The sequence below is a fragment of the Parasteatoda tepidariorum genome, chromosome 4 (genome assembly GCF_043381705.1).
Source record: "Parasteatoda tepidariorum isolate YZ-2023 chromosome 4, CAS_Ptep_4.0, whole genome shotgun sequence".
Classification (NCBI taxonomy): domain Eukaryota; kingdom Metazoa; phylum Arthropoda; class Arachnida; order Araneae; family Theridiidae; genus Parasteatoda; species Parasteatoda tepidariorum.
The window spans coordinates 34,465,406-34,480,418 of record NC_092207.1 but is presented as its reverse complement, the minus strand read 5'-3'; the positions used below and the strand labels follow the sequence as shown (position 1 = coordinate 34,480,418).

Here is a 15,013-nt window from a genome sequence, read left to right as displayed (position 1 = left end):
TATATATAGGTATTTTTCTTTATTTTGCTTCCCGCCTTTTCATTTATGAATTCATCTTTTATCATTTACTTATTTTATTTTTTATTTATTTCATTTAAAATATTTTTAAAAAGAAGCTATTTTAATTATACATTAATAATTTTTCTTATCTTTAAAAAAACATACATATTTCAGCATGTTTCATTTGTATTTCTAATACATATACGACATTTAATTTTAATGTGCAATCACGTTTTTGGTGGGCTAAATATTTATATGAAAATATTTAATTAGTTAATGATATATTTGATTAATATTGAATAAAATTTTCAAAAGTTCATAAACCGATTTGGAACTTTATGAAATACAACACATTTTCTACTGAAAACGTATTTATTCATCAATTATTCGTTCTTTTATAATTATCTTTAAATATTTGCTACTGTATTTCACAATATGGTTTTATGGTTTCTTGCCGAAACCAGTCTCGGATAATTTTAATTTTCTTTCTCAAAATGATTTTTTTTTTGTTGTTGTTGCTAGTTAAATATTTCTTGCAGAGGACAGAACACGTAAAAAATCTAAATTAGCAATGTCAGATGAATATAAAGTTTTCCTTTTAATATTCTAAATTTTTTTCATGTATTTTTATTTGCCTGTGAAACGATGTATTTTCCATTGATTAAATGTAGATATAATGCTTCAACATAATATTTTCTGGTGTTATGCTATCTCACCAACACGCGTTAAATTATTTATTTATTTACATTTATGTATTTCTGATTGAACACAAACGTTTGCGATCACCTGATATAAGTACAACAGACAGGATAAACTAAAGAAAACACCTGTTCGTGAATTCGCATGTGAAAAATTAGTTTTAGATAATCAATGTTCCATTCTATTCGTCTCCTTCCTCGCGTACACATAAATTGTTATAATTCACCATTTCTTTGTATTATTTAAGTTTAGTTCCCTTGTTTGGATTATTTCTGTTTGCAGTCATAGGACATTACTCTGTGATTTAATAAATAAACAATGAACGGAGCAAATAGATCCTTAATTTTGTCATGAAATTGTTCGTGTTCACTGCTTTATTCATATATGAGGCAGAACGTTCTCATTAGTTAGCTCGATGCAAAACAATACGGTTTGAAAAACAAAGTTTTCAATTAATTTTTCCCCGTTCGGGCAGGACGTAGAAACGCCACAATGAGTTTATGACGCCTGAACAAAGAAAGAGCGGCGTAAAAGTTATTGAATCCTGAATGTCTGCTTAAATAAGAATTTTGAAAAAGACACTTAGCTTATATAATTGTAACGAAAAAGAGTTGCAGATTCCATAGCCATATAACTCAACTCATCAATAACATATTTTTTGCACCTATGTTTTTTTTTAATAACACATGAAGATCGTTTGATGTTTTAGTAATTAGTACTGCCTAAAAAAATTGACGAATGACAAAGATACTTCTACGAATTTGTAAAATAACTTCAGTAATAGAAAAACTGTAACACAATTAATTTAATTGTAGGGTATCGTTCTAAAATGACGAGAGGAAGAATTTTTTAAATTCTTTTAACCTCGACCTTAACGACAGTAAAACACCAAATATCAGTTCTACAGAACGCCAAAGATATCACTCTAAGAACCTGAAGGTGTGAATTTAAATTAAGAAAAAATGAAGAACCAAATTTGGAACATTCTGAGAACCTGAAAGATTAAAATTAAGAATCAAAAACAGCATTTTTATGAATTTATTAAGGGAATAAAAAATATATGTATGATTTATGATCTTTTGCTTAAGAGTATCTGCATATCTTTGGAATCCAGTCAGACGATGTTAAGGAATGTGTAAAAATTAGCTGTAGTAGTACAGAATAATTTATTGAAAAAGTGCCATTTTTTATTTATTCTATAAAAAAAGATATTTTCTTAGCTACCACAGCAAACATCAATGAAAAAATAATTATTTTTAATAATCAGTTAATACCAACTTTTGATATATTACTTAGAATGTCTTGATTAATCGTATTTATTAAATCCTGAATTTTTATAATTATTAAATTAATCTTTCAAGGCAAAACGAGATGGTGTATTATTTTTAATGGGTAATTAACACACATAGCGAGGAAATAGTGTTTCACACTTGTATTAATACAATTACATCAACTTCCATAAAAATCCGTTAGTTTTCAATTCAAAGCTGATCGATATCATAAAATTTTTAAGGAAAAATGGCATATTAAGATAATTATTGTTTTAAAATACTACTAATGTTGATTTTAAAAAAATTAGATGAAAAATAATCTAAAATAACTTTCAAAAAACTAACTTTGTTAAAAAAAAAAAAAAAGCCTCCTATAGTCAGAATTTTTTAAAATATATAAATTATAAGGTTGCCGATTAGTTACTAAGTATTTTCATAAAAATATTTTAACCAGCTACCTTTCTCAGCTTTTGAATTTAAAAAAAAACGTCTTTGTTTTTGCGTAATTTATGTTAGAAATAAAATTTTTTTAGTATCATCCAAATTGGTTTTCGCCAATTTAAACAAAAATAGAAGTACAGTGCGCAAAAAAATAAATAAAAGAACCACCCTGAAAAACTTCTGATTTAATGATCGGATCTGCACATTCTAAGACTCAATCTTAATGTTTCGAGGAGTTGACTATATAAATTAATTCGTGCAGGCGATCAGACACAAAAACGTATTTTCACTGAATAAACATACCTTTTATTCGACGAATATTGATTTCTGAAGAAAAAAATATAGAGAGAGAGGTGTAGTCGCAATCTGAAAAAAAANAAAAAAAAAAAAATTAAAGAAATGGTCTCAATAGTTTGGTTAGAAGAACAGTTCAAAGTTTGGACCCCTTTACTTTTAGCATATTTCGTCGTGTCTAAAGAACTTTTTAAGCGAATTGAAATATCTTTGCAGACAATTGCAAAATTCTTTTATCTAAATATAATCTTATGCTAAAAAAAGTTTTTAGTAAACATTTGTTATTTTTTTTATTATTTAATTTAATAGTAGACGAAAAATAATTTGAATTGTAAAGCATATAAATTTTTTTACGTCATTTTAAAGAATATAATTTTATATGGCAAAATACAAATTTTTAGCAAAATTGGTCGAATAGTTCCTGAGAAATCGAATTTTAACATTTTGTTCGTCGTATTTGTTTGTGCAACTTTTCAAAGATTCACCAGATTTTGAGAGCAGTTTTTCTTTGCTTAAATATTAGTTTGTGATCCTGATGTGTATACTATTCTGAATATATTTGTCACTAGAATTCTAAAAACATACGGCGGAATTAGGGAAAAGCTTAAAAAAATTTTTTTTTTTGTTTGTTTTGAAATTGCTAAAAACTTTTCACGACTAAAAATAGCTAACAGAGATTTAACTATATAAATAAGATAAAAAAACAAATAAATTGGGAAAAACGAAACGATATCTTTTATTTAAACAAAAATATTTAACACATATATTACAGCATTTGTACATACTATAACATTTAGGAAATGCAACACTAACATAGTTTTTAGGTAGTATTTGGGAGCGATTTCGCAGCTGCCTCATCAATAGATCATTCTCTATACATTTTTATAAATTTCAATTCAAAATGGAAGAGAGAAATTGGAAAAAAAAATCTATTCTGAATTTTCACACATGAAATTAAGCTCTTGCAATCACTAAAACACACTTATACATAATACACGCTATATCAGTTTTCTATTAGAATTAAAACATACATAGATCAGTTAAATCATAATCACTGATGGGCCCAAAGAAGAAATTCCTTTTTATCAAGATATATATATATATTAAAAAACCAAAAAATTAAAAGATATAATCTCTTCATCAGCTCACACGATTATATCCGCATTTAAATATATTTTGCGGATATAATCGTGTGAACTGATGAAAAAATATAATCTCTTCATCAGCTTACACGATCATATCCGCATTTACATATATTTTGCGGATATAATCGTGTGAGCTGATGAAAAAATATAATCTCTTCATCAGCTCACACGATTATATCCGCATTTAAATATATTTTGCGGATGTAATCATGTGAGCTGATGACGAGATTATATCTTTTAATTTTTTTTGTCTTCCGGCTTTTTAAATGTGTATATATTTTCAATTTTTTAAAAAAATATTTTATTTTAAGAATTTCTTTTCTTTTTTCATTAATCTTTATTTTTTTCTCCATGTTTTCTCTATATTTTTAACTTATATATATATATATTAGGGGTGTACAACCCATGGCCTGAGGGCGACATGCGGCCCACAGACTGTTGAGGTGCGGCTCGAACCTCAACACTGGGAACTTCAGAACACAATAAAAAATTTCTTTTAATTTGTTTTTTATTTAAACATTATAAATTTTCTTTTATTAAATATTGAATTCAAATTTATATTACTCTATAAAATGCGTTAGAATTTATATCCCCTCCCCCCAAATATTTATGTTATATATATATAAATTAATTATTGTGAAAAATGGAAAAAGTTTTTTAAAAAATGTATCAGTTTTTTTTAGTTTTAATTAATTTCAAATAAATAAAAGTATTTAGTTTTCTGCAAATATGTTAAGTTTACTGATAAAAATATTTGGTGCTTAGAACACCACTGTTTAGATAAAACTTATCACGTTTGCCACTAACATGACTAAATATGAGTGCTGCTCTTTGTTAATCTACGTGCAGCGTATGTGCACCCCTAATATATATATAAGCAAGAAAGGGTTTATAAAAAATTCTCCAAAAATTTAGCAATCTTACAATGAAAATATAAATTAGGGCAGGGCCAAATCTGATGCAGGAAGGAGGGACATTAAATATGCACTAATTTAAACGAATCCAAAACAACATTTTGATGGTCAACTAAGGTGGAAAGGTGAGGTCATTTATTTATTTAAGTGATTTCATTTACAAAGTAATTAGTTTTATTAGCAAAATAATATTAAGTTCACCAATTCATTTTACCAATTAAAAACATTACAAATTTTTAAGGACTATTTTAAATAAAATTATAAACTTTTAATTATATCCTAATTTAAGAATTTAACTTTTAAAAATATTTCAACAGCCACTTAAGAATAAAATTTTATACTAATAAGAGTGTTAGTCATTCTGCATTAGATAAATGCCCCTCATCATAACTGAATGGATTTCTTTGTAAAAGCTGCAATTAAACTTCAACAAGTGAAAATTACACTTAGCGTGCGAAAATAAGAAAAAACAAACAAATTGTCTAAAAAATACGCTTTCACAAATGGAAAGCTTATTAACAGGTTACAAGACATATTAGAATATTAATGTATGAAAATTTCTTAGGGAAATGAAAGAAAAAGTCATTTAAAAAATGGTCACTTTACTAAGCGTTTAGATTTTTATGATATTCACAGTTGAACTAGATTTATTTCAGAGGTCAACACACAAGATAGACAGATGATATTGTTACACAGGATTTGATTCATTTCCTTATACAAGAATCATAGGTGAATGCTGATTTGGTGATTTTGTAGATAAGTAGTAATCAAACTTGTAACAATGCATAATTAGTTGGCCAATTTAGAAAGGTGGTCAACTTAACAAACCTCACAGTATAGTATTTGATGTTAAGGGAAAATGCCAAACACTTTCTTTTTTTCAAAGTGAATAAATATTTAAATCACAATAATTGGTAGACAACTAAAACAGTTGTCCAATTTACAAAGGTGATCAACTTAAAAAACATTCGAGTAAGGTAGTTGAAATGAATTGAAAGAAGAAAAATCCAAACACTTTTTTTTTATACTTTCAGGTGAATAAATATTTATACCTAAAAGAGCATAGTCTCAAATTCTTTAAAACTCAGATGATCCAAAATAAAGTGAGGGCTCAAGCCCCACAAATAATTATACAGAAGGAGCAAAGCTCTTTTAAAAATTGCGGATAATAACATTTTACAACACCAAAACAGGTTCAGATTCATCTCATACTTTTCTTTGAAATAATGTATAGAATCTAAAAATTTAATAGAGGATATATGACCTTTTTAGAAATAAGATGTGAAATAACACTAGTACATACTTTAAACTAAATAAATAAAAGAGAAACAAATTAAGTAAAGCTGGACAAAATATAAAAAATGGTTCTATATGCTTTAATTTCATAATTTTACAGTACAAAAAAACTCTCATTTTAGTTACTAGTTGGAAAAAGTTAAATAATTGTTGTATAGATACAACAGATTTTCAAATACATGTGCGACTGAGTGGTACTGAATGGACAATTCACAAATTAGCTTAAAAATGGAACTCGTTAATATTTATTGTGTCGAAACTCCTGTATTTATAATTGCTGCTTTCTGTCCTCGTAAAAATATAATAATTAATGATGTCAAATGATGATCGAAATACAAGAAGGACGAAGAGAAAAATGAAAGAAGGATCATGGGAATAAGTCTAAATGTCATCAGATAGAATGTTGAGCAGGTAAAATATTTTAAGCCAGAATCTCAAGAGGAATTAATTTCCTATTTATATATTATATCAATATTATTTCAAAATAATATTTATATTAGTATTTTGCACACATTTTCAGTCTGTGATTTTGTTCTAGAACCAGAATCCTAATTAACAGCAAAAATAATATTTTGCCACAAATGGAAGTGTAGTCAGTTAATTGAATATTTATTTTAATAAATTTTTTTATACAGACGCAAATAAGCAAGACTCATTTAAGTATCTAGCAAATAGGTAGTATTTGCTTCGAATATGTTTGAAGGACTTTTCTGTACATCTCAGTCACAAGACAGCTTTTTGGCCACAATTTCCAGTGTAAAATAAACCACATATCTATCAAGTATCTTGAAAATTGGGAAGGTTATAATTATGTTTCAACTGATCGATGCACTCTATAATATATCTACATCTATAAAATCATACAGAGAAACATTTATTAAAAATTGATTGTTTCTCACAATGATATTAGAAAAGTAATGTTTCACAGTATTATTCAATTTAGAACCAATATATCAATATGACAATGCATGAATTGACAATATGATAAAAAGTACATTTCAAAAAACATTACAGCTAGAAATAAATACAGTAGAACCCCGATTATCGGTCACACGATTCTTCGGTTATCCGAGGCCTCTTTCGAGACATGTTAAAAGCGACCACGTGTCCTTAAACTCCACATTTAAGTAAATTCAGTTCAATCAGTTTACTGCCGTGATGACAATTTCAAAATTTGACTGCTAGAAAACAACAAGATAAACATTTAAGCTATATAAATATTAAACGACAATTAATTTACTTGCCTGCCAACTGAAAATTTATCTATGTGCAATCAGTAACTGGTAGTAACTAATCAGAAAATGTTTCATTTGAAAAAAAAATAGTGTAAACAACTGACTGACATTAACAATCGCGATCTTCTGGAGTTTGAGTGATTGATAATAGTAAAGTGATACAGTTTTGCATTTGGCTGGTACATCTCTATTAAAGCTCTATAAAACTAAAAATTATAAACAACTTTTTTTCATCATGTTGTACTGTTATTTGAAATAGAAAAGTAAAACACAAGTAAGGGTGCTTGTTGAACATTATTTCAGTCGCTAATTGTTATTAGTAGTTTTACTCGGTTCAATGTTTATGCACTTATAAAATCGATTTATAAAAGGTCTTCCAATTATCCGACAATTTTGATTATCCAACGTACCTCCGGTCTCATGGGTGTCGGATAATTGAGGCTCTACTGTAAATAAATCAATAATACACTAAATAAATAAATAAATAAATTAATTCAAAAGCTACATAGAAAGGTTCACTTAATTAGTGTCGAATAATTGAGGTTCTGCTGTAAATAAATAAATACACTAAAATAAATAATTAATTAAAAAGCTACATTGAAAGGTTCACTTAATTGAAATTTAAAAAAAAAAACCATATTTTCAAGCTAACATAAACTTACATTAATGAAATGACATATTAAAACAGTAAAAAAATATATACCTTAAATTAAAAGAATAATTCATATAAAATAATGCTGAAGAAAATAAATAATAACAAATAATAAATAATGATGAATCAAATACACTAAATAAAATATACAATAGAAATAATAATTAAAAAATAAGTTGATATTTTAAATAACAATGAAATAAACACATTAAAAAATTTAATTAGTATTATGCAATAGCAATAAATTAAAATAAACATAACGCTGGTAAATTAAAATGAACACATTAAGCTAATACATCTAAGCTATTTTTAAAAATATAATAGTTTTATTATGAGAGTTATTTGCAGAATTAAATAGATCTCTACTACATAGCCTAATCATTATTTTTTTTAGAGAATGTTGTAATGAATGAGAATATAAAAAAAATCTGTAATAAAAAACAACGCTTAGGTAAAAGGCAGCAAAATATTTGACCCATTTTTTAATGTTTTAATGTAGTACACATATAAAAAAATATTTTCGAAAAGAACACTTTAGAAATGTAAGATATTTTTGAAATACTTTGCCATGAAATTGAGTTTTGTAAAAGCTTTTTTTGAAACATTGAACAATCTTAACTACTGAATACTTTTTTGAGGTATAATTTATAAAAAACAATATTTCAAATTTAGTATTCAAAGATATTAAATGAATCAGGATGTATAATCATTCCAAAAGATTGATATTTCAGATACATTGCATACAAAATTGCTTTTGAAATTAATATTTTCATATGGAAGATTCAATAGTATTTTAGTTACATGAAAGTTTATTTCCACACTTGCATATCAGTATTTTAGCCCTTAGCCAGAAGCAAATGATATTAAATACACCAGTTAAAAGTAGAAACTTGTTTAAATAAATTTAATTCCATTAAAATGTACACATTTTTAATACAAAAAGAACAATATTCAAGTTTACTATTTAATGAGATATTCAAAAATTATTAAAAAAAATTAATAAAAAAGATAATATGTAGAATTTTTTAAAAGTATATTTAAATGCAAAATTCAATACTTTTAATGACATGAAGGTTTTTTCACATGAGCATTTCAAGTATATATTAAATTCTATTAAAATGTATACATTTTTAAAACAGATGGAATAAACTTTGAAATTTGGTATTCAAAAAGATTAAGTAAAGTAAGAGGCAAAACAAAAAAAAGAATGATAATTCCGATCGAATGTATAAAAATTAGTTTTGAAAAAATAATATTTTATCATTGCAATGAATGCAATAATTTTAAGAAATATGAAGTTTTTCCCTGCAAAAGTAATAAGTATGTGAGTCATTCTAATTAAATCATACTAAATACATGAGCAGAAATCAGGCCTAAGTTTAAATATATTTAATTCCATAAAAAATGTATAAATTTATAAAATGTAAAGCAAAATCTTTCATCGTTAGTTTCAAATGAGATAGAATGACCAAGATGTATAATTATTGAAATATAATTTATAAAACTGATACAAGGCATGAAAATTATTTTTGAAGTAAAAATTTTTTGTACACGGAATTGAATATTATTTATTTACATTGAGGAGTGTTTTTTTTCTTCACACTTTACTTTTCTTCACATTTTAACCAACAGAAATAAGTGATACTATACACTTCAACCAAAAATTAGCAAAAATTTTAAATACATAAAATTTCATAAGAAAGGTATAAACTTTTAAAACAAAAAAATACTTTTTCAAACTTAGATTCAAAAAGATTGAATGAATTTAAATGCAATAAAAAAATTGATAATATTAGAAACAATGTATCAAAAATTGTTCTTGAAGTAAATATTTTTAAGATGCTAAAATATCGTCTGCACAAAATAATTTGCATATTAAAATCTTAAATTTATTTGCAAATTACCTCTTAAACCATTAAGATTGCATCTTAAAACACAAAAATCGAATTGTTAGATCAAAGATTATAAAGGTGACTTGGTTTTTATTTTGCAATCTGCACATCATGTACACATTTAAATTCTTTAAAATTCTGTTTAAAGTATATAAATCTTTAAAACTAAAAAGATTAAAAAGGACTTGGCACACATGGTCATAATGCTTGAGTTAAATAATAATTACTCTACTTAAATTCCATTCTTTTAAAAAAATACTTGGATGCTTACAGACATGTCAAGTAGAACTAGAAATGCAAAAAAATATAATAAAAACAATTTGGCACTTATTTGAAAAGAAAAAAAAAAGGAAAGAATAGTGAGGTATACAGGCACCATACAAAAAATTAGTCACCCCTAGAGAATTCATGAAAGATAGAAATCGGGAGGTGTGTCTGTCATGTTTTTTTCCCTTCGTATTATACATTGCTCCCACTGAATGAAATAATAACAAACATAAACCAGACTATTTATTTTAATACTCTACATGATTAGATGCTATTTTTCAATCAACATCTTTATGCAGCATATGTTGTTAATATCTCTACTTTTTTTAAAAGATGAGAGCTAAGTTTATCAGACTAGAAGGATATGTGACTGTTTTATCAACATTTACATCTGAATTGATCTGCAAAATCACCTGACTTGAATCTGTGGGAAAAGTTGAAACATCAGTTAAAATACTGAAATCAGCATTCTTTCAATTTGGGAGATATACACAGCGAAATCCACAGTTAATGGCTTAAACTGGATGTGAAATACAGTCAGCCCTGCATAATGGAATACCACCAGTTCTAGACAACAGTATCCAGACATGTAAGCGGTTAAATCAATAATAAGGGGAATGCATCAGTCAATCTTAAAAGCTAATTTCCTTTTTTTTTTTACAAAATTTTAATTTCAATGGTATCCAATATAGTATAATGTTTTGAAGAAATAAACTCATTCTAAATATTAATTAACATTAAAATTAGAGCTTTTACTGGTAATAATCATAAAATACTATATGATAATAAAATTTATATAAAAATAAATCAATGCTAATTAAAAGTATAACATATGTACTATAATACTATTTCCTTTCGAAGAAATCTCTAGTTGAAATCTGTTTTGATACACTGTCGAAGATAGATTAAAAAAAAAAACAAATTCTTTTATTACATAACTGCCAATAAGACATGAGCAATTACTAAACTACCCCGACAACTGTTTGGAGCAGAAAATAGACAAGAAGTCTTATTTAAATGAAGTATGTTTGCTGGTGAATCATTCTTATAATATGAAAAAAAATCCTTCAACTTTTTTTTCTTCTCATCTTTATGCAATTAAGCAAGGACAGGTAACTGCAAATAATCGTTTAAATGTGGAAATTAAACACTGGTTTCCATTGCTGCCAACACGGATATGAAAAAAATCCAGTAAATTTTACGAAATAATATAAATTTCCTGATAATTGTTGCAAAATATTTTAAATGTTTTACACATAGGGAATTTTATAGTCATTAAAATAGAAAAACTGCAATATTTTCCAGTTATGATTTCACATTAGATGATCTTAAAATGTTATGTATTATGTTTACTTAATTCATCAAAGATAGTAAACTAAATTTTATAAATGAGGCTCGCTTTATTATGCATTAGTGACACTTATTTAAATATTCAAGCAAAGTAATAATCTGCACAAAAATTCTATTTGAATAGGGATTTTTTTTAAGGAAACATTAGAGAAACTCCTTTTTAGGGAATTTTCTAAAATGTACAAAAACCAGGAGAATTTTTATTAAACCAGTAGACCAAGAGATACTGTCAAAATCCAGTAGAACTGGAAGCTATGGGTTTCATATAAAAGAATTTGGTTCCTCTAAATTTTATTCATATAAGCCCATTATTCGATTATATGGGCTTATTTAAGTAGTGGGGAACGGCTATACCTTGGAAAACCTCATGGGCTCACCTCCAAATCAAATTCAATCACTATCAAGTTCAGAGTAAGAGTTACACGATATTAATTTAGGCTTCTCCTAATTTCTCTATGAGTGACTGATTTTTGTTCATCTAGTTAAATGACACAATAATATTACTTTACTCAAGTAATAAATTGGAAGACTGAACTTTTAACCAAAGATCAAATTTTCCGATTTAGCGTAAGTATAAAATAAAATGAAAGAAATACTTTTTTAAGGAAGATATCACATATTGTTTTAAAAATAAACACATGCATTATAATCATTGAAAGGCAGAAAAATAGGATACTTTAAAAAATCATCAAAATTTCTTATTCCTGTCCATTTGAAACATTTAAAATTAAATGCCCTCTTGTAAAACATTTTACAATTTTAAAACATTGAATCAAAGCGTTATCTGTAAATCAAATGAAAGATTATATCAAAGAAAACAACTATTTCACTATTGTGCAATTAACATTGAATGGTGATATATTCAAGTTCAAAGTTTCTACATTTCTCTGCAGGAATGTCAACTACTATGAATTTTCCTTCGCTTTTTCAGACTTTAACTTATAATTACAGAACTACAGAGAACTAATAAAACAATGCAGCCAAATACTTTTAAAATGTTCCAATTTTTAATGCACTTTACCAAGTATTTCAATAATTTTGCTGCAATTCTCAGAATTGGTTTTATTTTAACCCTTAGTTATTCCCTTTTGCAAAATTTGGTAAGACTATTTTTTATTAAAATAAAAAAACATGTTTTTCCTGCCATGAAATAAATATGTTTTTCACATAATACTAGTTAAAATTAAATTTTAGTTCGGAAAATATTATTTTCTCTTAATCACTAAGCGACACATTTTTTAATTGTTTTCTTTTAAGAAGCTATAAGAATTAAAAAAGGAAAAAAAAACTTACCAGCGATTAAGAAATTAATTATTTCATAGCTTTTTTTTCAGCTGGTATGGAAAAAAACTATAGAAAATTATAAGAGCAATTATATAAACATTTCGCAAGACAAAGGTGACATTAGTTTTCTTTGAACTTCTAGCTCCAGAAGGCATAATCTAGATTTATTTATTAAAGCCTCGTTTACACATCATAATCAAGATTTATATAGTATAATCAGGATTATCAATATAATAAATAGAATATGATATTTATTAAATTTATATGGTATTCATAGAGGGAATAATCACAAATCATACGGTAGAGTCTCATTTATAGGTTTATTGTTTGCAAATATGTAATATGATTGTTTGTTCAATGCAAACAATATAATAAATATTTATTATCATATTCAAATAATAAAACTAAATATTTAACTTTACAGGAATTTATTTGAAAGTTCACTAAGAATTTTTTGTAACAAAGCTGTTTTTACGCATTTTCAGAATTCAAGTTTTAACTATAAAAACACATGACATGAATTTAAGTTTTGCAAATAAAAATATGCCTTTACTATCATTAATATAAAGTTACAGAAACTAAAAAGCTTTTCACTTATTAGTTAAATGAAATAAATTTCTTTAAAACTGTGATAAATATGCTTTCTTATTTATTGAATTGAATAAAACCCTTTTAGGTATACAGTTAACAAGCGCAAAAAATAGGAGCATCGTAACAAAATTAATTCAGTTTTTGATTAAGAAAGCATTTTAATGAACGTTTTCTTTATTTTTAATAGTTGAAATACCCATAAATGATGCTCTACTGTTTTTATTTTAATTTTATTGATAAAATGCATCTATTTGTCTCTAACCCAATATTTGTCTATAGCCCCCCTATGACAAGTTTATCGGCTCTCGACTCCACCTCAATAGTTTGGCATTCTTGTATTTATATGAACTGCTTGTGGAAGCACCAACATCAATAAAGTAAATTTTCCCACATTAGGCTTGTCAGTGAAAAACATTAAAATAGTAATTACTTGTCCTTGAGTCGAACGACGAAGTATTATAAAAACTCCTTTTCAACCAAACCTTTACATTCAAAACCTTTTAAAGAAAAGTAGCTTTATCACAATTTTTTATAAAATATATCTTAAACTTGCATTACCTTTTACTATCATGTATATACTATTGATTCACAAACCAATAAAATAGCACCTTCACTAGATATATATGTATATATATGTTTGTTGATAAAATCATCTTTTTCAATCAGATAGCAACTATTTTTTTTTCTTCATTTCACAACAAGAAATTAAGGTTTTGATAACAGTTTTAAATGTTTTGGAAAGTTCATTTTATTGCAGGTTTTAACAGTGACAACAGTTTTCTTTTCTTTTCCTTCTTTTTACATAATGCCTTCCATGTAGCTCGTGTTTAAGTGTTGTATCAGCGTTTGGATAAACGCCATTTCTTTTCGGGTGTTTTCGAAAATAACAGAGGGGTCTTCAGATGTGCAGCGCAGGCAGTTTGGGGCCATAACCATAGCCAAATTTTTTGAATCCATTTTTGTGATAGCACAATTCTCTTCTGCAGCAAAAACCTAAAAATTTAATAAAATATTAACTATTTTATTTTCAAAAGGAATATCTGCTCAAACATAAAATTAAATACCTAGAACTATTATTTCTTAATTGCATGAGACAAACAACTTCTAGAGATAATATCTATATATATAAAAATATCTTGTCACAGTTTTAGTGGTTAAACTCTTTCTAAACGGCTCGACCGATTTTGATGAAATTTTATATGTATATTCACTAGGTCTAAGAATAGGTTTATAATTAATTTTTTTTAATTTTTTGGACAGATTTAACGTATATTTTAAATATATCTTTATTTCATCGTATTCGGATCCAAGCTAGACATAGAAACATAACAATTAAAAAACAATATTCAAGCACGTTGCAACAAGTCATATTAAACTCTAATACTTATGCACGCCCTTAAAGGAAGAGCATCAAATATATTTGCAAGTATGTGTATAAAGGCAGTGATATAGCAGTATTTCGAGTTGAAAATACCAATGTGACAGCTCTTCCAGTGAATTGGGTATAATATAAAAAAAAAACAACTACTTCCACTTAGTAGGAATAACATTTACCATGACGCAATGCTAAATTCTATGCCATTATCCACATAAATGCCACTATCCACATAAATCAATTATTAATCAAAAATCGAATATCAATTACTTTTCTTTATAATGCAATAAAATCTGGCGAGCAGCTA

At 26.3% G+C, this 15,013-nt stretch overlaps 1 protein-coding gene across 1 annotated transcript in view; it reads right to left on the bottom strand.

The window, feature by feature from the left end:
• Window positions 1–3,417: 3,417 nt before the first annotated feature.
• The window catches only part of LOC107447446 (rho GTPase-activating protein 39), a 34,515-nt gene continuing 22,919 nt past the window's right edge, over window positions 3,418–15,013 (bottom strand). The window contains exon 16 of the mRNA XM_016062367.3: window positions 3,418–14,324. Coding sequence (XP_015917853.1) covers window positions 14,130–14,324 — 195 coding nt within the window. The 3' untranslated portion in view covers window positions 3,418–14,129. The remainder of the gene's footprint in view (window positions 14,325–15,013) is intronic.